Source organism: Gouania willdenowi, chromosome 13, assembly GCF_900634775.1.
Source record: "Gouania willdenowi chromosome 13, fGouWil2.1, whole genome shotgun sequence".
NCBI lineage: Eukaryota > Metazoa > Chordata > Actinopteri > Blenniiformes > Gobiesocidae > Gouania > Gouania willdenowi.
Genome location: NC_041056.1, coordinates 30,622,780 through 30,650,714, shown reverse-complemented (window position 1 = coordinate 30,650,714; position 27,935 = coordinate 30,622,780). Strand labels below are relative to the sequence as shown.

General features: G+C 37.7%; 1 protein-coding gene across 4 annotated transcripts; it reads right to left on the bottom strand.

Moving 5' to 3' along the window:
* rinl (Ras and Rab interactor-like) lies at positions 1-27,901 on the bottom strand. 4 transcript variants are annotated; one of them, XM_028464467.1, is made up of 12 exons: positions 26,570-27,213; positions 26,344-26,463; positions 25,337-25,505; positions 16,249-16,360; positions 14,081-14,153; positions 13,891-13,970; positions 13,727-13,803; positions 10,746-10,977; positions 8,704-9,372; positions 8,309-8,626; positions 8,066-8,197; positions 1-956 (listed from the first exon to the last, which is right to left on the bottom strand). In XM_028464467.1, coding segments are annotated over exons 2-12 (2,289 nt in total). In that variant the 5' UTR covers positions 26,346-26,463; positions 26,570-27,213; the 3' UTR covers positions 1-531. The 4 variants fall into 4 exon arrangements, 3 of the variants coding, with proteins under 3 accessions (XP_028320268.1, XP_028320267.1, XP_028320269.1); XR_003675355.1 differs by adding an exon at positions 3,525-3,613 and having other exon boundaries at positions 830-956; positions 26,344-27,901; XM_028464466.1 differs by having other exon boundaries at positions 26,344-27,212.
* Between the last annotated feature and the right edge of the window lie 34 nt (positions 27,902-27,935).

The following is a 27,935-nucleotide window of genomic DNA, read 5'->3' as shown; positions in this document are numbered from 1 at the left end:
AACCCTAAACACTACTGTATATTTCAGAGAAGGTCCAATGCTGCCTCCTAGTGGCTGAAAAGGAAGAAAGCTGCAGAACTCACAATAAAACAGCACAATGTGACTAGATATCTACACATTTTCATATCATTATACATTCATTGGTCGCATTAGTAGAAGCCTCTTACTGATATAATGAATGCAGTGTTATAACGTGTGAATTTCTATACAATTAAAAAGAACAAGATCAAGTATTGACGCAAGCAGAAACAGAACTTTTGCAGTATTAAATAATATATAAACTCAATCCATTAATCACGTTCTATAAACACTTGCTATGATACATCATTGGGCAGCAAACAGATCTTTTTCTGTCAGCTCGGCCTTTGTTTCATGAACTTGTCTTACTTCTACAGCAGGAGTGTTAAATGTGTTCCTACTAATGGTGACATGATGGATGCTACTATAGGGCAGAAGAAATGCAAACAGAAATGTTTCCATGACTTTTAAAACCTTTACAGATGACTAAAAATGGTTGTGAGGCCACGTTCTTCAAAGGTCTTCCTCTCTTTCCTCTGTTCCTGTTGTGTGGAAGCTATGTGTATCTCCTTTTGCCCTGTCCATTGCATTCAGTGTTGTTTCTGGTTGATGGTCTGGTGTCTGTGTTCTGACTCTCTGTGGCTCCTCTCTGAGCGTGTGCAGAGCGTCTGTGCTGCTGTCGTCCTCTTTCTGCTGCTGACACTCGTCAGAACCTCCCTCTGCAGTCTTGGTGCTGGAGTTCACAGAGCTTCTCCCCTGTCCCCGGATGGTGCGCCTGTTCTTGTTCTGACGTGACTGGTTATAGTGGAGGGTGCGTCTCCGATGCCACTGGTTGAGAGATTGTTGGGCCTCCACGCTGAGCTGACGGGTGGCCAGTCGTGGCCGGAAGCTGCTGATGTAGAAGAGGGCGGCGTACAGGGTGGTGAGGTAGTAGCCACCTGCAGACATGAGGAAGGTGTCATTTTATTTGCACACGTTACGGTAAACAGAAGAGTTACAAATGAACAAATGTTCTTAATTTTTACAGGGACATGCTGGTGTACTGGGAAAAAAATTTACTGCTGTTGTTCCTAGGGGTGTCCCGATCCGATATCAATATCGGATATCGGTCGGATATTAGCCTGAAAACTAATATCAGATATCGGATTCAAATTTCAGGATTTTCCAAATTTTTTTTTTTTTAAAGTAATTTTTTATTTATTTAATTTGATTGTAGAATACTGTAGATATTATGTTGAAGATTAAAAATTATGTAACCAATTGGTTGATAATAAATGGGTCAGTTTTTCTCATACCTACTGTTGCTGACTATTGTTCTCTGTTTCAGAAACATCACTTGATCAAGTCTTTTCAAACATTCCCCACACTAGAAAATAAGTAATTATTGTTTTTTTATTAAAGAAAAGAGAGGGGGAAAAAAAATCAAACAAAGAAAAAAAGGATGTATGATTCATGCTGATATCAAATCAATATCGGTATTGGCCGATATGCAAGGCTGCATTATTGGTATCATATCAGAAATGAAAAAGTTGTATGGGGACATCCCTAGTTGTTCCCAAACATTTCACAGTCCCGTACCCCTACAGACATTTAACTTGAAGCCGAATAACCCCTACTCCTGCACACTTAAAAATCATAATACTTTAATATCAAATACAATATAGCCTTACAGTGAAATGTGTCCCTGAATTTTACCTATCCTGTTGAGGAATAATATATAATAAAAAATAATGATTTGTAAGCACACGAGAAATCATTTTATTCAGACTTGGTCTATTTATTTAATTATTTAGCCTACTGGCATTTTCAGTGAGAAACAATCTCTTATTTTGTGAAAAAGAAAACTACCAAACATTTGTTGATTGAACACATAGCAGTAAAACAACATATTCAGCCTGAAACTGTAAAATACAACTCACTACTACAACTTTAATGAGAAGGGTGAGGTTGAGAGGATGCACATTACTCATAATAATGTTTGGCTGAATTTCAGAGTCTTAAATTGTTCTCCACGCAAAGTTTTGTTCTACAGTATACTTTGTTTTCATGTTTGTCAAAGCTGAAAATCCACTTTTACACAAGTATATGGTTACAAAAGCATCAAAGTCTTTACAGCACATTTGGCTAGAGCAAATAGAGCAAATGTTTCTCTTGTCATATTTGTGTATTTTTGATGAGATTGTCTAGTCACCAGTAGAGCGTAGCCTTACAGAGTCCAATGTGTAATTTGTGACAATGCATGGAGGCTCCTGACTGCTGCTCTATTTATATTCCAGTTCTTTTTCAAGTTCCCCCATGACAATTTGCATAACCCCAACTTTGGGAACCTAGGATGTACCACACATACTGGTCTGCCATTGATCAGTATTTGATTTCCTTCATTGAGAGTCATGCACGTGAAACATATTTAAGCTGATAATTGAGCTAATCCTTTAGAAAGCCTTTGGATCAAGGGTCACCAACACGGTTCATGCAGGCACCAGGTAGTCCTCATGGACCATGTTCTAATAGCAGCACTAGTCACCAATGAGCTCCATCTAAAATATGATTTACTCGCCAGGCGTCAAACTCACAAAGATAAGTATAGATGGCAGATGTAGTCAAAGCCTTGTTAGAGTTAAACACTGCTGGATTCGACAGGTTTTTGTATTAAATTAACCATCAAATATTTATTTTCACTGAAACATTGGGACAAATGTTTTTTTTTTAAGTGTCGTAGATCGGATTTGAAGCTGCAGATTTTGGTGTTTAGATTGTGATAGGATATGTTTTTCAATCAAACTTTATTCATAGAGCAGCTTTCAAACTAATTTAATAGCAGTACAAAGTGCTTAGCAGGGTTTTACAAAAATGATTGACAAAAGCTAAAATGATAAAAAAAAAGGTTAAGAGACAAATCACACAGAATTAATTTCATTAAATAAATACTTTACATTTATATATACTGTATAAATAAGCAATATAATATTAATATTATTATATATAATAATTATAATTAAAAAGAGGACAAATAAGAAAAAAAAACAAAGAAGAAAAGGTAGGGATTAATTAATAGAGTATTAAACATTAGAATTTGGATAAAAAATAGTAAAAAAAAACAATATTCAGTACCTTTGAAGTAGCTCATAGTTTCCGGAATGTTGTGACCGTTGATTTAAAGTCTTTGTTAGTTTGGGGATCAGTGGTGTATCTTAACATAGACTAGTTAGTGTCAGTGACACAGCAAAAACTGAATAGTTCTAACTCTTCCTCCTGTTCAAAAGTTTCATTTACAATCTGACTGTAGCCATGTTTGTACTAATGCAGTGTTTTCAAGGAGTCTGAAAAAGCCATTAGTGAGTAAAATCATATGACACTATATCCCACACCAGGACTGGCTAATCACCTTTTTACAGTCAGCTGTCATCATTTAAATTCATTATCTGCAGACGGAGTAAGTCATTCTCCCGTGTCTCCATATTTTTAAAAAATCAACTCATAAATTTGATGGTTTGGTTATGACTCACTTAAATTATTCACAGCAGAGCATCAGCTGTAGTGGTGGAAGAGGCTCGGATACCATCTACTTCTCATACAGTTTTAATAGCAGATAAATCTGAGGATCGTAAAGATGACATCATAAAGTGAGCAGAACAATGAAAAAGTCTTCTGATCTACAAAATCTGTCATCACTGCAGATACTTGCTAAATATTTACAGCCTTAAAAAAAGAGAAGAACATTTATTAATATTGCTTTTTATCACTCATATTTGTTGCTCTGCACCAATGTCATTCCTGTATTGTATTTGAATGTGATCCGTGATGTTAACCCTTATCATGAAACTTTATATACTGCATATATATATATACAGTATATATGACCACATGAAGGCACATGGAACCAAGGTTAGTAAGTTGAAGGCGTTGCCTGTATTGATTGATCTGTCCTACATATCCCACTGAGGCTTTAATCATTTAAGGTGTGGGGACTTAGAGGCTGAGCCAGCAACTCTTAGCGTAGGCAGAGTTTGTATGGAAGAGTATTAGGGCCACAGAAGAAAAAAATGAAGTGAAGGCTAAAAAATGCACTTCACAAAAAAGTTGAAAATCAAAGTCGAGATTTTTTTTTGGAGGTAAAAAAAAAAAGTCGAAAATCAATGTAGACATTTTTAGGGCCACTGAAAAAAATAAAAAAAATCATGCACTTCAAGAACAAAGTTGAAAATCAATGTCAACTTTTTTTTTTCATTATGCTGACTGCTTGTGCAAAACGCCTGACAGGCAGTTTGAGGAACTGGTTAAACCATACTATAGAATAATTAAGATGGGATGACTCATCTCAAGTTTCACTTCACAAATAAGGAATGAAAACAAAGGTACCAATCAAACTGTTTTTATTATTATCATTTCTGTAACATAAGTTTCTAAAGCTGTATTATGGACCTGTCAAAATAAATCCAAAATGCAGCTTGAAATGTTCAGCCCCCACTGTAACTTAAAGAAGTAGAGAGTAAAGTTGCTCAAATTAAGCAGGGTTATTATTTATTATGTTCTACATGATATATCATACAACACTCCATACATGTGCTTTAATATGGGAGATACACTTTAAAATGGAGGGATAGACTTGCTGTCAGTCGTAAATCACTAAGTTAGACAACAGGTAGGAGAGAATAAAAGGATGCATATGGATTAAAAGCATTTAAAGAGGACATATCATGGTTTTAAATCCTTCCTTTTTAGATATAAATCATACAGTTGTGGTCTATATAAAGCAGAACTGCACTGCTTGGGTCTGAATTCCTCATTATTATAGCTCCCCAGACCCCTTTTCTACCGCTTTTCTGATGTGCTTCTAAGAGCAACTCGTTTTGGTGCGGTCTCTTTAAATACAAATGAGACACTTCATACCCCGCCCCCTCTTCAGGTTCAACTCCACCCTGCCCGGCCATTTTTGTAGTTTGATAGAAGAGATATGGCTATGTAGCGGCACAGAAAAAGTTTATTCACACGTTATTTACACAATGTCACAATGTCAACAACGGAATACTTGTCCATCCAGCTTTACATGTTTGAGCCAGAGCGAGATGAAAATGAAGATGATGAACCTGTAGAACCCTAACAAGTGAGCTAACACAAGCAGCGAGCTAACGCTAGCGCCAAGCTAACGTCACAAAATGCATTTTAATACAGTCTTTTCGGAGACAAAAACGGCAAAATGAAATGACTAATGAAAACTTTAGACTTAAATTAAATCACGTAGGCCATATCATCAAGGATCTAAAACGAACACACAGCGCTAACATATGAAGACGGTGCAACTGCTAATGCTAACAAAACAATGACAGGGGTGTCTTATCACACTTTTTAGCGTTATTTACAGCTAAAGTGGTAGAGGGTCGTCTTCTGATCGAGAGGTTGGGGGTTTGATCCCAGTACCTGACTATGTGTCGAAGTGTCCTTGGGCAAGACACTGAACCCTAAGTTGTTCCCAGTGGTCGACTAGCGCCTTGCATGGCAGTCCTGTCCCACTGGTGTGTGAATGTGAGAGTGATTGGGTGAATGAGCTGATATGTTAAGCGCTTTGGGACTGCTTCAGTGTGGTTATAAAGCGCTATATAAATCAAGTCCATTTACCTATTTTACCATTTACCGAACTTCTCTGTTCGTCGTCTCCAAAGATAGAAGGAATTGAACCCTCAATCAGACAAAGTCTTTCGGCAAATCCTTCTTTATACTGGCTGAGGTTGTTGAAGCAGTCATCCTTGAAGTGCTTCGCGTACACAAAAATGACCTTACCCACAGATGTGGGTACATTTCTGTGAAAAATAAAACTCAACCAGGCACTTTGAAAAGGTTCTGATGCTGGGAGACGGTGTAATGAAGCGTGTGGGTTACGACATCCAACAACCAAACATTTTGATTTCTCCTCTCGTAACTTCTGCATCCTGGAGCTTGGACTACAAAATAAAAGCGAGAAATAAAAATGGCGGATTGCTCGAAGTGTTGGGCCTGGAGTTGATGTCCTAGTTTGGCAGTTCCGCTGACGTTATTGTTCAAAAAACATAATAGAGAATCGAAAAATCGAAACAGATTGAAAAATATGACCAAAACAGAATATAAAGATATCAACGGAGCACCTGAAGAGATTAATTTGAACTTTTCTGTACTTCTAAACACTCTAAATATACATCAAAATGCTTTTAAGGGCTAAAAAAGTGGATTTAGCATGATATTTCCCCTTTAAATGTCCAACAACGTTACTCCGCAATTCGCATTTGCACCCGCGGTGTCCTCCATGTTGTTAACAAAGCTCTCAGCTACTACGGGAAAAAGAAGGGTCAAATGTCATCGGCCACTTTTTTACCTGGTTTTATTTTGTGAACCTTTAAATTTTATATCGCCATTTTTATTATTTCCTAGTCACTATGTTTTTTGGCACTTAAAATATTTTTCTATGGTGTAAGTTATATTAAAAATTGGTAAAACTGTAATGAAAACTTTTTACCAACCCTAATTAGGGCAGGATCCAAGCAGCCCAAGTTCCATTCCTCTCTGTTTATTTGAACGCTGCTCTGCGTAAGTAGTGATGCCTGTATAGTTCGATGCATTCTTTCTACAGTTATGGTTCAATGCAGGATTTCCCTTACTGGAGCTTTCAAGTTATACCTACACTATATGACGTTTATCTCACTCTCTCCCCCTCAAGTAGCTAATATATTTCCTCAGTAAGCATTTTTGCACATAAAAAAATATCAAAACAAACATCAGCTAAGTGTGGCCGATCATGTTTTCCGAGCTTACTGAATGAAACGCATTTACCTCGGAGGTCAAAATTTATGTCCCGCATCTTTCCGGGTTCCGAGTTTATTATTTATTATTTTCCTTAATTGTAGTGTTGTGCTGAGCATCACATACAGTGTTTGTTGGTTTCCCAGGTCAGAAAAAACATGCACTCAATAATTCCGTGATGACAAAGGAAAAAGTGTCTCACCAAACACAGTCATTCTAATCTAATGCTACATTGTTCAGTTCTGATATGCATGAGCACATTATCAACATATTGTGGGGTTAAAGGACCCATGTTACGCTAAATTATCTTTTCTGTGCTTTAAACATTATAAAAGTTCTATTTGGGCTTCATACACATGGCCAAAGTGTTTTTTTCATTGATTCCCTCAATCGTTAGTTAGAGGGTGATTTTCTCCTTTCTTACTGCAGGGCGAGCCTAAACACCTTGCTTCAATTTGATGACGCGTTCCCAGTTTGATGACGAATTTGATGCGGCACCGAGCTGGAGAAGCCGCGCCTCCAGGAAGTTCTCTGCTCTGATTAACATGTAAACAGACACTCCCACGAAGGTGAGAATTTCAGCGTCCTTCGTGCAGTGCTATATATGTATTTTCTAGTCTATGTATGTACCGGCAAACACCCCGCCCCTATGCTCTGTCTCGTGTTTATAAAGCAGCATGAGCTCGGCTACGGAGTGGGTGGGAGGAGGGCGAGTCGTCCTCTGGCCCTACGCCACCGTGCGGGGCCAGAGGACTCATCAATATGCATAAGAAGGCTGCAAATCAGCCTGTTTGTGTAGAGTTGCTCTGAAAGTGAATTTTTAGAGGCTAAAACTCTGGAAAACAGGAGAGGTTGGGAAAATAAACCTCAAATATTATGTTTTTAGAGTTCTTATAACAAATGGAGATGGGTGAAAACTAGCGTCTCTCAGTCTACAATATGTGCTACACTGTGTTATAAAAGATACAGCATTAGGCTTTAAAAATCACCCCAGAAAATATCTTAATTTATTATCGAGTCATCACACTTTGACCATTTTAAACTATTCCAATTTCATACAGCTACTAGTTGTTCCTCTTTCTAAAACGTCCCCTTAGACAGCAGCTACCTTATCTTATTGGTGTACGTCAGTGATTTATTTTGAAAGTAGAAATCTCTGGTTTTCCTTTAAAATAGTTTGATTTGTGTCATTAATAGAAACCTCTCAGTGTGTGACGTGTGTAGAGTTTCTGTATAAAGCCATAAGGGGGCGTTCCAGGATGCCAAATAACCTCACCTTCTCCCTGTAGCTGTGTAGGGTCCAGTAGCTCCATCATGTAGTCTGTGTCTATCTGTAAGGTGATCAGGTCACTGCGGAGAAGCACCCACGTCAAGCAGGGCAGGAAGTCGTCTGCTCCAAACACTTTCACTGTTGGAGAGAGAATGGTTACACTTTAACGGAGTCCTCTTATTTACTGTTGTCACTCAAACAGAACAGTGAAAAAGGATGATTATTATAAAGTGATTATTAGCAGGCTACCTGAGCTAGTATTAGCTGTCATGCTGTGATAGATGCTCTTGCAGACTTTGAGCATGATCTGGACTTTCTTGTTGGGCGAGTATGTTTCATGCATGCTCGTCCATTTCTGCTGGATCCGCTCCAGAGTGACGGAGTCAGGAATACCAACGTCTGCCGACCCTCCGAGTTCATCCACAGCATTTAACTGCAGGGCACACTGGTTGCTCTGGAGATAATCAAGTGTGCCATCACTGGTCCTGGAGGTATGAATGCAGGTGTAGATGTGGGTGGAGACGGGTTTTAAAGTCACTTTATGAAGGGAAACTTCCACCAGGGAGTCTGAGGGATGATTAAAAGACAAAACCCTGAGTTGTCAGTATGTCTGAAATTGTTCACACTCAGCTGTTCTCACTCACCAATCTCTGATTCGTTCAAATCTGTGAAGCCCTCCAGGATCGCCAGGATTTCTGGATAGTCAAACAAAGTCTCTCTCAGTGATGTGAGCATTGACCTCACTTCCTGTAAGAACTCTGATCCCATAACACCATTTGGGTTTGCCCCTTTCTTCAGCACCAAGTCCAAAAAGTCTTTCACAGATTCTGCAAAAGCTCCATCTTTACGCTCACTCAACTCCACCACACGGTTGGTCAGCTTCTTCTTCTGACTCACCAGCCCGCCCAGCGCCTGGCCCACGGCCGACAGCCGATGCATGACCTTGCCAGCTAGACGGTGCGCCGAGGGGTGGTTACAACCATGGTTTTGCATTTGGGGCTCCTGCTCCTCCTCGATGCTGCTAACTGACAACGAGTCGAGCTCCAGCGAAGGAAGATGCAGCGGTGATGAAAGCCTGGGTGGAGGAAGCCAGATCCCATCTTCAATCCAGGACACTCTGTGAGGAGATTGAGGGACTGGACTGTTGTGACGCTGCAGCTCCGGTGTAGAGCTTCCAGATGTAGGTGGAAAAGACAGAGAAAGACTTTCTGTGCTGTGTCCGATACTCATGGCAGATTCTTTGCTGAGCCTTCTCAGGACAACTCCATCGTCTGTTAGAAGGCTTGGATCATCTGATGTGGAACTGATCACACCTGGATCAAGAGAAACAGAAGACCAACACTGTGGTTGATCAAACCTATTCCCTATGCAGAACATCCACTGTAAATCCATTTTATACTTGCCCATGCTTTTACACCTTTGAGTCGTTTGGATAGGATGTCTTTCAAGAGCTCACAGACTCTTTAGATCATTCGTTCTTAAACGTTTTTGGCTGAAGTACCCCCTTTCTTTTATTCCTAAATCTAAGTAACCCCCTTTGTCTGACTACATCATTTTGCTCAGAGAACAAAACGTTTGCTCAAAAACAACTATAGAGCATCATGATGGAATTAATGAGCAATAATTACACACATTTTAAAGAATCTCATTTTGTAATTAAGTGGAATGAAACAGTATTCATCATTTCCAGTCATCTCCCACCTGGTTCGTGACTGAGGCTAACCCTTGTATTTTCAGTTTCTTTTCTAATGAAGATAATTTCCATCAATATTTTGATTATGACAACAAACAAAAAAAACATTATAAAACCTCGTATTTAAAATGCTTTCATTTTTTAGTTTTCCACTTTCTCTCAAGTACACCCTATAGTTCCATCGTGTATCCCTAGGGGTACACGTACCCCCAATTGAGCATCAGAGCATCCAATATGGCCAACAGATTGACGTTGTAACATAAAATTTACAATAAAATCATTGAACATTACTTTAAGCTATCATTTCAATGGAGAGCTATTTCAATTGTAAATAAAAAAGAATATTGACAGGTTCTTTCTACACCAACCCACTTATGGACAAAAAGCGCCGTACGTTGCCTCTGGAGAACATTTAGCATGAACTTTGGTGATTTCATCTTTTTTAAATTCCTGTCTTTATCACTGATACTTCCATTTCCTGGTGAATCATCTTGATATTTCCAAGTGTTATGAATAAGTGTTTTGACTAGGAGTCTTTAATAATACCAGTTTGAGTGGGTTTGTTTGGATTGTCCAGCATGATAATGGCTGAATGTCACCTAAAATTCATTGCACTTTTAGTGGCTCACCCAACACTAAACTTCCAGATTCTAGCTTAGAATAACAAACAATATACTTACTAAATATACTCACTTTTATCTCCTTTAAACAAAATAATGTATAAAACATCTATGTGTATTATATTGTATAATTCAACCGGCCAGACCTTTAAGGCCAAGGTGAAGCCACTACCCATACTTTGAGAATTGCTGCAGTTGCCTCGGGCCTTATAGTGCTAAATACTGTCACCTGATACAGTTGTTGAAGGTAATGCATATAGCACAGTTTCCATTTGAAACACTCTTTCTATTGTAGTGATGTAAAAACCAAAATACAGTTGAAATATAATATGGATGTGACAGGTGAGAATAAGGATATGAGATGAAATCTGACCTGAGTTCTCTGAACTGGAAGCAGTGGGTTCCCCATCCATGGACACAGATCTGTTTTTCCGCAGCGCTGACCCTGCCCATGATCGAGTGGTGCTGAGGCGTCGCTCTCTCCTCAAAACAGACATCTGCATGGGGCTTTGTTGAGAAGCTGCCCTGGGGATCAGCCACTCGTCTTCATGTTCTCTGAGATACAAAGGGTTGATGACACACAGGGCCCCGTTGGTGGAAGTCAGCTGGAATCACACCCAGTTAAACAGAATGACTGGTGAGGAAAGTGTGGAGCATGTGGACTCTAACCTGTCTTGTCAGGCTTGTTTGTCCAGTCTGATGTCAGAGAGCGTTTGTTTATGCAGTCGCTGCTACACCTTCTTAATGTCTTCTGATAATTGTGTGTGACCCAGGCCCCAGAATGCATCAGTGGGGAATCTGAGTCGAGTGGGCGTTTGTGCACTGTCAATCTCACTCCTATTTCCAAACTTTTCTAAACACAGTGATGTCACTAGGTTTGTTATTTCAACACTGAAGCAGAGGCCAAGCCTACAACTGATACTAGCAGTGTTGGCTGACCCTCCTACCTATTATGGTATGTTACAGGTTCTACCAGGTTGCCATTTAGAGTAAAAGCAATGGGGTTGGGATGAATTACATTTATAAATTACAATTACGACTTTAATTATCGATGTTCAATTACAACTCAATTACGTTTAGGCATTTTTTCTAATTATAACTAAAATTACAATTATTATTTTCCCCCTGAATGTCAATTACAATTACATTCTCAGTTACTAAAGTTCAATTACAATTAGTGAGCCTTTAATAAATAACCCCATAAAACAGTGGTCACCAGGTAGCCTGCATGGACCATGTGAGGTGCCCTCTCTCGTCTTGTCACCAATGAGCTCCAACTAAAATCTGATTTACCTGACAGGATTAAAACCCACACAGACAAACACAAATGTCAGATATAGTCAATGCCTTAGCAGAATTACATTCTATATGTTTTTTGTATTAAACTTAGACTTAGACTTTTAAGTCTTTAAATGCTAATGGTCAGGGCCGGCCTACCCGACAGGCAACACAGGCGGCCCACCTAGGACGCCATCAGCTTTTTATTTTCTAAATAATAATTTAAAAAGGTATAATAAACGTGAAACACAACCTTTACAATCACTGCATGTAAAAGTCCACGCTTGCCTAGGACACCGAATGACCTAATGGTTGATGAAGCGCTCAAAACCAAAGAGAATAAGCACACATTTCTCCTTATTGCCTTGAACAGATTGTGTGATACATTTTGTACTGCTGGTACAAATTTCCTGCGCAGTTCTGCAGACGTGACGTCAAATGACGCTGATGCACGTTCTCGACAGCTTGGAGAGGCGGCCCAATAGGGTAAATAAAAAAAATGAGAAGAAGACGGTTTGGAGACTGAAAGAAGACAAGCACAGTGGACTAAACTACTGTTTGATTCCACAGATGCATGCAGAGGCATGTGCACAGGTCTTGCAGTAAACGGTCTCATGAACAGGGAGTAAATAAATAACCCTGTCACAGTTGGAGTGTAGATCGAGATGCATTTTCTCGTCTGAGTCTGACCCAACAGTGAAAACCTCATTTTTTTCTTAAAGAAATTACATATTTACGTTTGTTTTAGTGGTAAGCACCGATTTTATAAATAAATAACTGTTAATGTCAACATCAGATCAGTGCACGAGTAAGCAGGGACACAGTGCACGCAAGAGACCCATCGGACCTATTTACGTAATCCTGGTATCAAAGATAAGGAGAATCCATGTTTCACTGGTGTATTCCTTTACAATCGTCCCCCTCTGCTCCATTCTCCCTCCACTGTGAATCCTGCTCTCACTGTTACAGTTAAAGCTGCATTCTTCAGGGCTACAGCTGCTGTGGCTGCTGCAGCAGGAAAGGAAGAACGCTGAGCGCAAACGACACGATCAGCTGTGCAGTGCAAACAGTCGATGCGCGCTCTGATGGCTGCAGTTACACTAACTACCGTGGTGTCACTATGGAGTCTGATTTCTAAATCCTGCCCTATGCTCCTTTAAATCAACCATCTTTCAATGTTTATTTTCACTGGAATATTGTGCCAAATGTTTTCAAGTGTGACAGATTTGTATATGTGTTGCAATAAGATGATTTTTTTAAAGTGGATTTTCATTAACATATGGCAGAATAATTAAACTGTCACACATCTTACATGCTTTATGATTATTTAAAATTGTTAGCGGCAAGTAAAGTAGAAACATGATGATTTCCTGTGAAGCGTAATCAAAATTATTCAAAAGAAGTTGACTTTTTTTGAGTCAGTATACCCCAAGATTTGAATTATTTTTTAAATGATAAAATGATCCTCAACAGAACTAACAGGTAAACTTGATATGAAACATATTTTAATACTTGTTAACTACTTATGCCTATGTGTAAGCCATAGAACTGTAACATGGTTAGCAGGTTTTGCATTAAATTAAATTGTAAATTTAAAGTTTTTATCAAATGTTCATGCCAATTACAATTACAAAGTCAGTTATCTGAACTCAAATACATTTCAATTACAATTACAACAGCAACAGATTTTTTTTCCAATTACGATTATATTTACGTCATAATTGTAATTAATAACCAATTATGCTATTACAATTATAATTGACCCCTAACCTGGAATGCAACTATTGCGTGAGAGTTTTGTTGCTTAAAAAAAAACTATTACTGCTGTATTCTAGTGCCCTGTGGTCTGTGGTTTTATGGTTTAATGGAGAAACAATATCTGACAAACACTAGGAAGTTCATTCTAACGCTTATAGAATGAGTCAAACATGGTACAAAGCTCAATTAATCTTTGAGACATTAAAAATGAAGCAAACTTTAAGGATTATCTTGCTGAAACACATCAAACATGGTTTTTCCTGCTTTAATTGTTTTTCTTTATTATTCTCCTATAGCTACAGTATATACAGTACATACCAGTGTGGAGCACATCACGTTCACCGGCTCCCTGTGGGTCCCACCCTCAGCCTCTTGCTCCGAAATAAGCCACATACCTACCACAGGGAGGAAATACACAGGGCTTTGCTTAGTTTTATACAAAAACCCAACAAAGAGGAAGAACACAAATACACACAACTCACTGGGCTCGAGGTGATCTCCGTTCATTTCATTTACACTGTGAACCCACGGAGGAACGGAGAGACAAACAGGCAGCACGTCCCTGAAAAGAAAAGTCAATAAAGTCAAAATAAATATCAATAAAATAAAATTCCAGCAAAAACCAAGTATAACAAATATTTTAATAATAATAACAATCCAATTTATCCTTACCGAGTCAGAGAATAAAACAGCACCAGCTGAGCCAGGTCAGAGAAACAAAGATGGGACTGGGACAGCTGAAAGACTTTTACATGGACACAGGAAAAGTTTAGTCTCACTCCTAAATGTTCTAATGGCGGATAAATGTAATCACGTATTAACAGGAAGACCTCAACGGGACTATTTCATCCTTTAAATCACATTCAAAACATTTTTTATTGTCATGCAAACTAAAGTTAAGGGTTTATTTAATTTCATTTTAATGATATCTGGTGATTATTCAAGATATTTTTTATTTTTTACAATTATTTTTTGTCCTCAGAAAATCAATTACAATTATGTTGTAAATAATTAAACTTAAATAACAATTAGGGGTTGGGCACCGAATACCAGTTCCAATAAGGAACCGGTTCCCAACATACAGTTCCGGAACCGTTACGAAGATGTTTGAATTTTTATTTGTTTTTTTCGATTCCTAAATGCCCGCACTAGTTTGTTTCCGCGGCTTGCTCTGTTTGTTTACGAGGGGTTTGTATAAGATGTGTTCAGAACGCGACTGCAGTCTGTGTGTGTTTGAGTGTATGTGTCTGGCAACGGTATCAATTTGTACCGCGGAGCGGAAGTGAGATAGGAACTAATCACCAGTAGCAAGCCCAGTAAAACTACAGAAAACAATCACCAGGAATAAATAGTTGTTCCCTGGTAAAGATAGTAGCTCTAACAACTGGTAAAATGATAAAGTGGTGATTCTACTGTACTGGGATGCAATTACTCCACCTCCGGGTCCTAGTGCCAGCTGACCGGTGAGGCCTGTTCCATTTACCGCGTTTACCGAGGTCCGTGCGTGTTTAATAAGTCCGTGTGTGTCCGTGTGAAAGTCTGCATGTTTATGCTTCTGTCCATCCACTCTTTTCATTATATCCATGTATTCTAAGGCTCTTATTAAATAGTCTCGGCTGGAGTCCGGGCCGCCGCCATCTTGGATTATGTCATCACCAGCGCGTCATTGCCGCAAGTAGTGCAAGCGCAAAACGACCCAAATTAACTTAATCTTTCTCAACTAGAACTGTTGATTGGTTTGTCACATGACTGCTCCAGTGTTTGAGTTTGTTTTATTAAGTTTCACATCTAGCTGGGCTGTAGCTCTTTGTTTTTTAGACTGCTGACAACTTGTTTGTAGTTTTATTTCAGCAAGTTTCAGTTTTACAGTTACAGTTGGAGACCTTTGTAATTGAATATCCTACTTACAGTACAGCAAACAAATTAAACTGTATCAACTAAGTGAATTAATAAAAATGGCCTGTGTAAAGGCTTTTTCAGATGAAAAAAAATATCCTGGGAAATCTGTGACCTGTTGACCTGCACAACTCAAAGAATCTGAATTGTTTAGAAAAGGAATCAAAATACAGAATCAGAATCGGAATTAGAATCAGAATCGTTAAAATCCAAACGATGGCCAACCCTAATTACAATTAATCACAGTGACTGAGCCTGAAATAAATACCCTAATACAAGTTAACTTTTCTCTTCTGTTAGCATTTCTTATATATATATATATATATATATATATATATATAGATAACCGGTCCTAAATCAGCTGCAAAATACACTAAAAACAAATATCTATCATCTAATTTCTTTCCTATCTATTGGTTGCCTTGTTAGGCTTCCTAATCAATAAAAATATAGGTTTTAATGTTTTTAATGTGGGCATCTGAGGCTTTGTTGTGTCTGTGTACACCTAGATTTATAGTTTTTGTAAATGGTAAAATGTGGGAAAGCTTAATATGAAACATATTTTAATAATTGTTAACTACATATGTGTAGAACTGTACATAGAACTGGTTACAGTTCTATGTACAGTTCCCCAGTTTTGGTTTAAATTATAATTGACAATTTTTATCAAATTTTCATGACAATTACAATTAAATAGTCAATTATCTAAACAAAATTACAATTCAATTACGATTACGACAGCAACGGCAACAGATTTTTTAAATTACAATTATGCCATAATTGTAATTAATTATCAATTACACGATTATAATTATGATTGACCCCAAGCCAATGTTACTGAATGTAAATCATGTAATCCCTGTGTAACAGCATTCACACATTAGTAAAAACACTCATTTAAAAAAAAAAAACACCAACACTGCACAGTTTGCATTGGTCCATACCTGTGTCTGTACATCGAATCATGAAGTCAAGAACTTCCCCATCCTGCTCCCCTGTGCAAACACACAGCAGGCCTGGCCGAGAGGTGGACGAGTCGCACACGATGAGGAAGCTCTGCAGAAACACACACACAACATGTTGGAAGTTCGTCTGAAGCATCGCTCAAGGGTTTAAGCTCAGAAATGTTAAATACATGTTCAAACCACACCATGCTTATTTTTCTGAAAAGCTAATTTGGAAATTCCTTTATTGTCTTCAGCATAAAAATATTCTATTTTATTTATGAAATGAATTTAGATCCACTTTACAAACTTCAGAAAAAAGCCATAAGAATTGTTCATAATGTAGGATTTAGGGATCATACCAAAAAAGTGCTGTTTTTAACATCTCACATAATAAAAAAATTCTGAAAAAATGGTGGTGTTCATACATTTCGTTAAAGGTCCCATGTCATGCTAGTTTTCACCCATCTCCATTAGTTCTAACAACCCCAAAAACACAGTATTTGAGGTTTATTTTCCCAAACTCTAAAAAGTCACTTTCTGATCAACTCTAAACAAACAGGCTGATTTGTGGCCTACTTATGCATACTCGTGAGTGGGCGTGCCAATAAACGGAACACTGACTTCCTCCTCACCGCACGTTGACGTAGGGCCAGAGGATGGCCCGCCCTCCTCCCACCCACTCCGTAGCCGAGCTCATGCTGCTTTATAAACATGAGACAGAGCGTGGGGGCGGGGCGTTCACCGGTACATATATAGACCAGAAAAAACATACATAGCACTGCACAAAGGACGCTGAAATGCTCACTTTTGTGGGCGTGTCTGTTTACATGTCAATCACGGCAGAGAGCTTCCTGGAGGCGCGGCTTCTCCAGCTCAGTGCCGCCTCAAATTCGTCATCAAAGTGGGAACGCGTCATCAAAATCACTCTCTAACTAACAATTGAGGGAATCAATGAAAAAAACATTTTGGGCATGTGTATGAAGCCCATATAGGACTTTTATGATGTTTAAAGCTCAGAAAAGTTGATTTAGCTTAACATGGGCCCTTTAAATAAATGAAATAAAAATCTTGTTGTAATTTATAAAGAAAGTTGTAATCTTCTCCCTGTAAACATTCAAAAAATGTTTAAAAGTAGAGAAGGAAATTATGATTTAAGTGAAGAATTTGTGATGAGAAAACATTGCGTTCACACCACCCTTAAAAGTATGTGTATCTCCCAAGTTGGAATAACTCTGTGGAATGAGTTGGATAAAGAGACTATAAGAAGCCAAAAAGTAGGACACTTTAAAAGAATGTGTAAAGATACATTGTATTTATTTTTGTATAACTATAAATGATAAATCCTTATTTGAACACTTTGTACGACCATAAACAGGAAGTATGATATGTGCTTTGTTATTTGCATGACTTTAAATTGTGCTTTTCTTTTTCCTTTGATTGTACGACCATAAACGATTGTTAAAAATGTACAAGCATAGACTCGTGCATGTGTTGTTTGCACAAGTCTACGCTGAAAGTTTGTCTGGTGATGATTTAGATGCATGAGAAATGAGGGGTAGGTTTTTTTAAACTTCTTCCTGCTCCTTTGAGTTTTGTTATTATGTAAAAAAAGTTTGAAATATGCTGCTCAAATGAATAAATCAATGAAAGGAAAGGAAGTTACCACACATGTATAGATAACACTGACCTATAATAAAGTTAAAAAGTATGTCACGTGTGCCAATATTAGGCACAATATACACAATATAATAGCCGATTTGAATCTTCAGCGTCAGTGTCTGGGGAGTGGCTCTGTTTTTTACAAATACAAGATTATAATTTCATTTACTAGTTGCTTTTATCCAAAGCAACGTTAGAGTTAGGGAGTTGCTTAAGATCCCATAGTCTGATTACAAGTCCGCTTCCTTAACCATTACACCACCACCATGTTTAGTACTTGTTTGGTGTCAGATCCTGTTTAGTTTTAGTTCCTTTTTTAGTTTAATTTAGACTGCTTTAAGTGAACTTCCTCTATCTGTGGGTTGAGGTTGTGCATTTGGCACCTGGGCGTTCAGTGGCCAGGTGCCAGACTATGACGTCACAATTAAGCATTCAATGTTGCACGTGAGGGTGAAAACACTAACACAAGAAACCTGTTTAAAAGAACTCCAAACCTCTACTCAACAAGCACATTGTGGCCTCCATCCCTCTAGATCTGTACCATTTGCACTCCAGGTACATATCCAAGCAACCTCAATATATATAATTATTTATTTTTTACCCTGTATTTAAACATCTGTAAAATTAAAATTGTTCTTCTGTTTTTACTTATTTTTGCTTCTATTTGATCAAGTTGCGGCTGAAAATAAGTTAACAACTGAATTGTAAAGTTTTATTGTTCAATGACAATGAAGGATTATTTCTCTAATTGTATCATCACCCCTTTTTCAACCAGGTTTACCAGAGATTTCTGTTTTGCTTGAAAATTTCCTAAATTCTCAAACGATCCTGCCTAAAAACACTTTGAGGTCTACAAAAAATGCTGCTAAACCCTCCTGTTATTTGTACAAGTTGAAGTTTACCTGCTTTGATGATGTTTTACTAGTAAATTAATCTACCGTCCTGTGAGATTACTGGTTATCCATGTGAATGGGTTCCATTGACTTTGAACAGTCATGTGCTGTCAAACTCAGGTGAGGCAATAAAAGCCAGTAAAAAAACAACAATTTAATCAATAAAACACGTAATTAATTCCAGTCTAAAATGAAGCAGAGACAGCTTTTAACTTTCCATACAGTTGAGCCTGTTGGCTGAGTGCAGTCAGTGCTGTGGCTTTCATGCTGATTTTCACTTTTGCTCAGACCTCCATTTAACATAACTGCATTATTAGTCTCACTGATCTGGTGTCAAATAAACACCAGAAATAAAAGTTAAAAAAATATCACAAAAGGAGTCAGATGGTATAGATTAACTAAGAAAAAGTTAGTTTTGAGAAAACATTAACGTTAAATATTCTTCCATGCTATTGATATTTTTTGTACATTTGTATATATTTTTTATTATTTTTATTTGGATCTCATTTTATTTTTTCTACTGTGATGTGTGAACTTGTATTTGATCCTTATTTAATTAACAGTCTTTTACTTAATTATGTACATTTTCTTTCTTTCTTTGCCTCTTTGACAAAAGTAATTTCGCCCTGAGATAAACAAAGTACTTCTGATTCTGATTTACTGTAATATTACTTAATGTCATATTTTTATCCTCCCATAGACATCACGATAAAGCAGATGAAACTAGCCTGAGAGGTGTTTGGATCCCAGTTTAGGAAAGAACGCATAACAAGACGTGAGTGTCTTTTTTGTTGTTCACTGATTTTTATCCTTCTATTAAAGCAAGGACTGTCTGTCTGTCTGTCTGTCTGTCTGTCTGTCTGTCTGTATGTCTGTCTGTGTAGAGCAAATATCTCCCTGACGCAGTGTCTGTTCGACCTGACCGAGTGTGTGCATCTGTCACTTTGCTGATTACGTTTCAAAACGTTTATTTTCATCTTATTTTGAATCAACGCTGGTTACACCAGATGGACGGTTATACCGAAGGGGGGGAGGGGCATCTGACCAGCCGCACTCATACTGATATACTAGCAAAGCTCTCAAGTCTCACGCATTGGGCGTAATACACAAACTGATGTGAGGAGTGGGTGCAGGGGGCGGCTGATGCGTGTGCGTGTGTGTGAGGCTATGCGCCCACGGAGGACAGATGGACAGGTAGTGACACACACACACACACGCACACACGCATGCACGCACACATTTTTGAGTTTAAGAAAAATGTGAGTGGCAGAGTGTATTACTTTAAGCTGTTGTTATTTTCATGTGAATGAAGAATTAAAAGATGCACTTCTATCAGTAAGCTAGGTCTATGGGTTTTCATCATACATCTTACATTCTGTTGGTTCAGGAAGGACATCATGACAGACTGCTGGCTCCCACTGCCTTCTGATTTTTTATTGAATGCTACTTCTGACTCTGAATGCATTATTTTCTACTTTTATATTTTTACTTAAACTTTATTTTGGAGTTGTGAGTTGAAGAGCAATAAACATATATTGCATCAAAAAACCAACATGAATAAATTAGTTTTTAGAGAATTATTGGGGAGATAGTCGATAATCGAATCGAGTTGAATCGAATGACGCTGGAAAAATTAATTGTTAAATTAATCGATGCATCAAAAAATTAATCGCTAGATTATTCGTTTAAAAGATAATTGTTCATCCTATTCCTACTGGTAAGAAAACTAAACCAACAAAAACACTATTCTGGGAAAAAAATGAGATTGTATTTGTGTGGGGACAAATACATTTATTTGCCAATATGCCGGTTAAATATGCATGCTTTATGTGTGGCAAGAAATTAGCAATTAGCATGTGTTGACCACATGATCCCAGACAAGTGGGTGCATGTGCGTGTGTGTCAGGCTGAGCCCACGGAGGAGAGATGGACGGTACCACAACCACAAAGAGGAAAGGTTGTAACAGCACATTAACACATAAACAGCACTAACCATAATTTCTCACACATACAGCATGCACACGCACACACACACACGCACACACATTTATCAGATTCTACCTAAACCGCCGCGTTGGTACAAACTTTATTCATCAGTTTATCATGCACATGTCTCATAGAAAAATTAACCATGGAAATCAAACACGCTATTTTACTTTGCACCCACAAATATACCCTTTTTTTTAACACAGCAGAGTACAGTGTGTACACCTCTTTGTACATCCAACCTTCAAACACATACTCATTTGGCCATATTTGACAACTCTACTTAAGCTCCCACATTAGTACATAATTTCGACGGGCACTTTACTAATTTCCATTTATTTATTTATTTTTTAAAAATATTCACGGTGTTTTTTTATGCATACTGTCGTTTATTCTTCATTTATCTCATATACTAACATTCCTAATATTCACTGCTTTTTAGAAGTTTAAATTATGCTTTGTGCTACATGATTTAAAGCTGCTTATTTCTACATCAGCCAGTGACTCAAAAAGGTTAAAAGAGCAGACTAAGACTGGAGCATATAGTGTTCAACCTTATAGTTGAGGTCTCAGTCATGGAACTCACACATACTTTTGTGCTTTTTTTAATACTCAGAGAGGAAGTGGCTTTCAGACTCGGAGTGCAGAAAGACTGCACTTAACAACACTTTTAACCCTATAACAGACAGTGAGTGGGTCAGTGAGCTTCAACAGCAGCCATGTTATTTACTAAAACAACAACCAGATAACCACACCCTAATGTTAAACACTCCTTAGAATTATTTAGTAAAAGAAGATCAGTTGCTGCTCGTCTTCCAACAATCATAAAAACACAGAAATGTAAATGTGGTGTGTTACTCACATTCTCCCTGCACAGCTTGTCTATTCAGTGTGTGTTCCAGTTCCTTGATACACACTTTTTATTCAGCACTACTTCTGCATTCAGCAGAGGAGGCAGGTTGTCTGATCAAATGTGGCAGCAAAAACATCAATGCTGCATTTCCATTTGAGGCCCAGCTCTAGATACCTGGTTTTAACACCCGGAGGAACAGTTACAAATAAACCATGAGGTGAAGTCAAGAACTGGAGGGAAATAAAGTGAGGAGGTAACATTTTAACCTGTGTTTGTTTATTTGTTTGTTAGCAAAGATACACCTCATGCCATAGAATATTCCATTACATTTTGGAAGGAATCTGGATCAATGTACTGATTCTGGGTCAGTTCAAAAAATGGAAAATTCCCCATCTCTCATCTTTGGCAAAATTAAAAAAATTCATATCTTAGTTATAATTGACCGATCTTTATGAAATTTGACTCACTTATATTGAGTTGGTTTCTTAATTACTCCACTGAGTTTTGTCTGGGTTGTATTCACATTGTACATTTTATCAAAATTTTCTGAAAAAATGGTGGTGTTCATACATTTCGTTAAAGGTCTCATATCATGCATTTTTCTCCTATCTTCATTTGTTCCAAGAACCCCAAAAACATAGTATTTAAGGTTTTTTTTCCCACAAACTTGCCTGTTTTCCAGAGTTTTAGCCCTCTAAAAAGTGACTTTCTGACCAACGGGCTGTTTGCTGCCTGCTTATGAATATTCATGAATGAGTGGGCGTGTCTATACAATGGCCACGGTTACATGATGTTTTTTAATTTGAAATTACCGTATTTTTTGGACTATAAGGCGCACTTAAAATCCTTTAATTTTCTCAAAAATCGACAGTGCGCCTTATAATCACGTGCGCCTTATGTATGAAATGAATATGTCAAAATGTTTTAGTACAACTTTGGTAAACTATGAAGCTGCACCTCTTGATGTATTTTTGGTGCTTCAAGGCTACCGTAGTCAGGCGCCTTGTGGAGTGATATGTACCAGTACTGTGCTTCAACATGCTGAACTGAAAAAGTGAGTGTATTGTTCTGTATTTTATGTGTTAAACCTGAACAATGTTGAGAATTACTGTTAATGAGTTGAATAAAGTTTGACTTATCTGACTATTTTGTTTCGCTTGATGAGCCTTAATAATCATAATAATAATAATAATAATAATAATAATAATAATAATAATAATAATAATAATAATAATAATAATAATAACAACAACAAACCGGTGCACCTTATAGTCCGGTGTGCCTTATGTACAGTATGAAAATAGACCCGGTCAGAGCCATTCATTGATAGTGCGCCTTGTAGTCTGAAAAATACGGTAGTTATTCCGAATTAAATCATTCGGTATTAAAGTGTTCTGCTTCGTGTTTACATGGTAATAGTAATTCCCGAACTGAGATTTACATGGAAAACTGGTTTATTCCGCTTTAGATAATTCCACTTTAGGTCTGGGGGTTGGGAAGGCTCTGATTGAACACAATGTATCACATCTATCGGGAGAAACACAAACAAACCTTTTATTGTCGACTATAACACAGAACACCACACATGAGAATTGTTTTCACCTTTATTTTGATTGTAGTTTTGAAGCAGCAGCTCGACAATAACGCATGGTTTCAGTTTGGACCGTGGAGCAGGAGTTGAGATAGGAGCTAATCATCGGTAAAAAACCCAGTAAAACTCTGGAAAACAATCACCAGGAACAAATAGTTCCTCCCTGGTAAAGATAGTAGCTTTAACAACTGGTAAAATGATAAACTTGGTGATATCACTGCCTGTGAATGCAGTACAGGTGATACGATGTCTGCTCCCTGGGTGCCTACACTGCAGTGTTCACCATGGAGGCGTGGCACCGGCAGCAGGCACTTCCAGGAGGGGGCGGTTCAGAATGCTAGTGACATCACTAGCATTTGAACTGCTGGTTTTTCAGAAGAGGGCAGAGAAGCAGCTCAGAGAGCAGGATTATTGAGGATTTCTTAAAGATGCAGGAAGGAATCCCAATAATACTTTGTGGGTGTTTTTGATGAGAAATTAACATTGTAACAAGGTTAAAAGCTCAAAAAAGTTGATTTGCATGATATAAGACCTTTAAAGTGTTAATGATCAGGATCATTGATCCAGATAACTGCTAATATCTGGCAACGAGGACATTTGGCACTTGATGGTTTGCGCTCTCTGGTCGTGGTTATTTAAAATGTAATTTAAAGTTTCTCAGATTTGCCAGAATGAAAGGACTGGAGGTGTTTTCTTTTTTGGTTAATAATTAAATGTGTTCAGATCATGAAATAATACAAAATGTACCTGTACAAAAAGTTTTTAACCAGAAGTTGATGTTTGATGGATAAATATTATCTTTTCATCTCCATGCTTTTAATCAATTAACTGCAATCTGCACTCCCTCCAGGACCTGTATACCTCCAGGATTCTGAGGCGTGCAGGAAAGATTGTGGCCGACCCCTCCCACCCCGGTCAGAAACTATTTCAATCTCTCCCCTCTGGAAGGAGGTTTCAGTCCATCAGGACCAGAACCTCCAGACACAAAAACAACCAGTCACCCACTGAACCCCCCCACCCGATCACCACCTCCATGATGACATTATCTGCTGCACTGTATATATATATATCAGAATCAGAATCAGAATCATCTTTATTGGCCAAGTGTATGTTGTACACACGAGGAATTTGACTCGGTTATATATTTATCCTTATTCTCTATCTATCCTTTATTTATCCCTCATCCTTTATATTTATCACTATTATTATTATTGTTGCTGGGTTGTTTCTTTGTCCTTGTTTTCTTTGTTTTTTTTTTGTTTCGTGCACCATCTACCAAGACAAATTCCTTGTACAGTCCTTAAAACTGTACTTGGCCATTAAACATTTCTGATTCTGATTCTGAATTAAAAATCACTGATAATATGGGGTGCCGAATATAAAAGCTTGGTCACTGTTACATAGGCAACATATTTTGAACATTTAGCTCATTCTTCTCTATTTTGAGACACAAATTCATTTAAAACAGCATGTTCTATTACATTGTTCAACATATGTAAACATGAAAAATAAATCTAAACGTAAATGTTAAATCTAAATGTAAATCTCAATGTAAAAGTCAAATATAATGTTTAATGTAAATGTTAAATGCAAATCTAAATGTTAAATGCAAATCTAAATGTTGCGCTAACCTGCCTATTTATAATATATTGCATAATGATAATAATGATGATGATAGATTTAGATTTCATGTCTTCTCTTTTTTTAACAAGGATAAAGAAGATGCTATTTTGCATGAATTTCTGTCTCAAATGAAAGAAAAATGAGCTAAATGTGAGGAAAGTGAGCTAAATATTCAAAATATGTCGGCTATGAACAAGTGACCGAGTTTTTACATTTGGCACCCCATATGATAAGACGTTTGATAAATAAGTAAAGCAGGTCAAATTAATTGTCTTAATTCTAAAAATGCTACTATAAGAAGATATCCAACGAATAGTATTTGAGTAGAGAAATAAACCCAAATTTACCGAAATCTATACTTTTTTTTTTTATGATTTTGTACTTATTTTAATAAAGGCCATATATGTTTGTCATGGTTAATGTTTGAATCAGGGCATGTTTAACAAATGGTGACTCCTTTCATCAGAGACATGATCTCACCCCTGCTGCAGTCCCATGAACAGCGGCGTGGGCCCTGTCTCTGTCCCAGGGTGCGCCGGGACACCAGGCTTCCTGACAGCTCCTGATCTGCTCCACCAGAGACAACCTCCGCCTGCTCCTGCCCCTCCATGGGATGGACTTTGTCCCATTCACTGGACTGTGCACCGCCCTGGAAAAAGCACATCCAAACATGCAGATTACACTAAGACTGGTGAGGTGTTCTTCACTAAGATGTTACGCTCAGCAAGTTAAGCTTCTGTAATGTTCCAACTATCAAAGTACAGAGACTCACAGTCTAATAAAGAAATTCACACTATAGGCCAGGGGTCACCAACATGGACCATAAAAAGTGCCCTCAGGCCTCTTCTACAAGACCACTATTAACCAATAAGCTTTGTCCCAAATCTCATTTACGTACCATGCTTCAAACTCACAGAGATAAATAATGGTGACAGATGTAGTCTGAGCTTTACTAGAGTACAAGCTGCACTTGATAAGCTTTTGTATAAAATTTACAATTTTTAAATGTTTATTTTCACTGAGACATTGAAGCAAATTTGTGTTGCAGATAGGATTTTGTTTAAGAAGTTAAAGAAGCTACAAATTGTGATAATATTTTTTTTTTTTTTTTTAAAGTAGATTTTCCTAAAATATTACAAAAAATGTTAAACAAATTCTATATGTTTTATAAATAGTTAAAAAGTTGCTAGTTAGTGGCTAGTTAATAGAAACATAAAGATTTCCTGTGGAATGTAATGAAATGAAACAATTGCATAAATTACGAAAAAAAATCGTTGCATGTTGAAACATTTCTAACCTTTTTAAGTTACTGCCAGTTTTCCTTATTATTTTACCCTTTATTTATAAGTGAAACCGTGAACATTTTGTATTAACAAGTGTATATCAAACTGGTAGCCCCTCGGATTATTCAGTACCTTTGAAGTAGCTCAGTTTCAGAAAAGTGACCCCTCTTATAGGCTGTTTTTTTTAATAGAGGCAATACTCACATTAGTTTTGCTTCTTAAGTCAGTTCACGTCCACGTATCTTCGTCTTCATTGGGTTCTTTGCTGTTCTTCCTTTTGACGAGTATAAACCGTTACCTAAGTTCACTCCTGCAGCATCAGGGCTGAAAAAGGAAGCTCATAGTCACGTCATCCAGATGCTTCTCAGTGTAATGCACTGAATTCTTAGACCTCAGGCATTTCTTGTACAGCTGTGATGTGTCTGACTACCTCCTGCTATTTAATGCAGTTTCACTTTGTGTGTGGAGGTTAACAGCACCTATACTTCAGCCTCCCCTCCTCGTCGAGTTGGCCTGTGGTTAACCCATCTGTGTGAACGCTGGGGAACTCTGCTCGGAAACAATGGGGACGTTAAAAAAAAAAGCCTTAAATCACCAGGAGGTACAAGATGTCTTCACAGAGATGATTCAGTAATGTTCTAAAAATAAAGATGTTCAATTGTTATGCACGGCCAAAAAACCCAAAAAGCCTTAATGCTCAATTACCAAATAAACAACTGTTAATGTCAACAGAACAGATCAGCGCACAGGGTAACAAGCGCATGTCAAACACAAACAGGTGCGCAGTGCGTGCAAGAGACAGTGGATCTATTTATATAATCTATGTATCAAATATAAGGATAATCCATGTTCTAGTGCAGAAAAGGGATTGATTCAACAGTGGATGCTTAAAGCCTGTCCCTCTCTGATACATGGTGAGCAGAGGCCAGCGCACAGCCTGCAGCTGTTATTAATGACGTTAACGTTTCAAACGCGCATTAAATCCACGTTGGTCATGGATAAATGCGACCTGGCTGTTCACACTGCAAAAGATCAGATACGTATCAGATTTAGGACTACATACTGTATCTAAGTGACCTAGGTCGTATTTTAAAAAATCGAATTTGGGTCGTTCAGACTGCTATTAAAAGATCAGATACAGGTCGCACAGGGGCAAAATAAAAGGATTTGAGCATTAAGTCCTGTTGTGTGAACGGAGCCCTTCTGTGGTTGACTCTTATGTACACAGAGCACTAAAGCTGCCCTTGGTAGTTGGCCAACACTTCCGTGGCATCAACATTGATGCTGATCTGAGTAAGTTTCACAAGTTCTGCTTTAGACATTTCCTGTTCAGTCTTTCACAAAACAATCACAATAACGACCAAGTAAATAATATGTATTTACATAGTGTATATCACAGTGATCTGTGTAAGCCATGTCCAATACCGACTGAAAACAAGAGTGAATCTTATTTGATTTGCAAAGGTTACATTTAATGCAGAAAACAGGTATTGCACCACATTTCTCAACTGTAGATTTTACTTTTTTTTTTTTCATTGCATCAATGAGTTCTTGCCCAAGATATTTTTCATGACTTCAACAAGAAATATCCAATAGGATAATCACAGGCTCTTTTAGTAACAATAAAACAAACATTGAACAATAGAACAAAAATCATGACAGACAATATGTAGCAATAAACTGCTGTTAAATGTATCAATAAACGTCTGAAGCTATTGCTTTGTGTAAACAAGCCTGTGTTAATCATCTAATCAGGGGTTAAAAACTGTTACTAATGCTCTATCTATTTAAAGTAG